Raw genomic sequence first — 2042 nt, 5'->3', positions numbered from 1 at the left:
TTATCTTCCCTTGTTCTTTTCTTCCTCCTCTCAGTGACATTCCCTTTCTTCTTCCTGACAATTCTTCCTATTTCCATGTCTTTTTCATTTCAGATGGTCAGTCACCATCCTTAATAGGAATGTGCCCAAGACAAGCACAAAGAGGAACAGGGAGTGATAAAAACAACATATCATTTATATATTCCTACACTAAAACTGTTCTTTGACTCATAGAAAGAAACATGTTATATGAAAGCAGATCTTTTCTGCTCCTCTCAGTCTTAAAAATCTGAGCATTCTTGTACTTATGCTAAGTCTCTGAGATGAGCCCAGCCAATCCTGCAGGTGGCTCCAGCCCCACACAGCCCTGCTGATTTGCATGTGGTCAGAGCACAGCCCACTACTATGAGGATTTCTTCAGAGGGTGTTGACTCTAGGTGCAGAAGTCACTCTCAGTGAAGATACAGCATCAACATGAGGATCCTTGGTGAGATCCTAGGGCTGCTGCTGCTCTGCTTTTCAGGTAAGGAAGACAGACATGGAGAACAGTATGGTGAGTGCTGCCTGGCTTTTTGTGGAAACTATGTCATAATATGGTTAACGCCATACGTTTGTTGTATATTTCAACCACAGGTGTGAGATGTGATATCCAGATGACCCAGTCTCCATCTACTCTGTCTGCATCGCTTGGAGACAGAGTCACCATCACTTGCCGTGCCAGCCAGAACATTAATAGCTGGTTAGCCTGGTACCAGCAGAAACCAGGGAATGCACCTAAACTCTTAATCTATAAGACATCCAGCTTGCATACAGGGGTCCCATCAAGGTTCAGTGGCAGTGGATCTGGGACAGATTACTCTCTCACAATCAGCAGTCTGCAGCTTGAAGACATTGCCACTTATTATTGTCAACAGTATCAAAGTACCCCTCTCACAGTGATACAAGTCATAACACAAACCTCCCAGGAGTGCAGTGAAGTAAGACTGAGCTGCCTCAGCTGCTTGTCTTAGTGCCTGCACATGCTAATATTTTGTTATAATACTCACTTGAACTTTGAAGATCACTGTGGGGAGTGTAGAGAATTGTCAGTGTGGCCCTTCTGCTCTTAACCTTCATCTCAGGCCCAAGAGCACAGACAGATCAAAATATCTCACGATTTTTAAAATCAAAATATCTCACTTTCTTAAAAGTAGTTTCTCTTATGTTTAGTGATCCTAGCTCTGCTATCTTTGCAATTCATACACCAACATGTCACCTCTAATGATAACTGAAGAAAGATTATTTTAATTCATGGACCTACTATTCAGATAACAGCACCTCACAGTCTGTGACATGCTGTTTTGATGCTGCAATATCTCCTAAAACTTGCATTTGAGATACCTGACTCCAGTTCTGGATATAATCATGGTGGGTTCCAGAATCCTTAGTTGTATGTGCCCAAGCTGGAGGAGGTAGTTCAATGGGGACAGACTCTTGAGTGTATATTATCTCTGGATGTTTCAAATGGAACTCTTGCTTTCAGACCCACCATGTTGTTAATACAGTGACTCCAAATGCCTTCCCTCAATTTATTGCCTGAAAGTTCCGAAAAGCTAAGCCAAAATAAATCTGTGCTTTTAAAATTGTTTTTATCAGATATTTTCATTATGGTGATGCAAGGTCACTATTATTTTAAGGAAGTTGAAATTAGAAGTAGGGGGGTTTTAGTGTTCATTCACAGTATGTCAGTCCACACCATGCTTTCTCCAGACATGTCAAGGAAACAAAAGGTTGGAGTATTGATGCTCATTGTTCCCAGAAACAGAACACTGATAGTTTTCCATCTCCTACCTTACAAGCCCATGGAGCTGTATGCCAATGATTAAGACTTTCAAGTTGTATAACAGGGCTGTAATTGAGGACATTAGAGAAAATGGAGAAATACAATATTGGAAGTACCGATAGTGAGGAGAGTTCACAGTAGATGATTTAATAAGTCAAGGCTCCTTATTAAGTCATATAGTGAGAAGAAAAGGAGGAATGACACTGATTGCATGGCAGTCTTGTAAATCTTTCCATTTCCT

The 2042-nt window shown here is 41.1% G+C and overlaps 1 gene segment (V, D, J or C); it reads left to right on the top strand.

Moving 5' to 3' along the window:
* Nucleotides 1-424: 424 nt before the first annotated feature.
* On the top strand, nucleotides 425-989 carry LOC128099603 (immunoglobulin kappa variable 1D-16-like). The segment is given in 2 exon segments: nucleotides 425-502; nucleotides 613-989. Coding segments are annotated over 2 exon segments (426 nt in total).
* Nucleotides 990-2042: the final 1053 nt, after the last annotated feature.

The sequence above is a fragment of the Peromyscus californicus genome, unplaced genomic scaffold (genome assembly GCF_007827085.1).
Source record: "Peromyscus californicus insignis strain IS unplaced genomic scaffold, ASM782708v3 Scaffold_6__1_contigs__length_162567912, whole genome shotgun sequence".
In the NCBI taxonomy this organism is placed as follows: domain Eukaryota; kingdom Metazoa; phylum Chordata; class Mammalia; order Rodentia; family Cricetidae; genus Peromyscus; species Peromyscus californicus.
The sequence above is the reverse complement of the archived record's forward strand: the minus strand, read 5'-3'. Positions and strand labels throughout refer to the sequence as shown.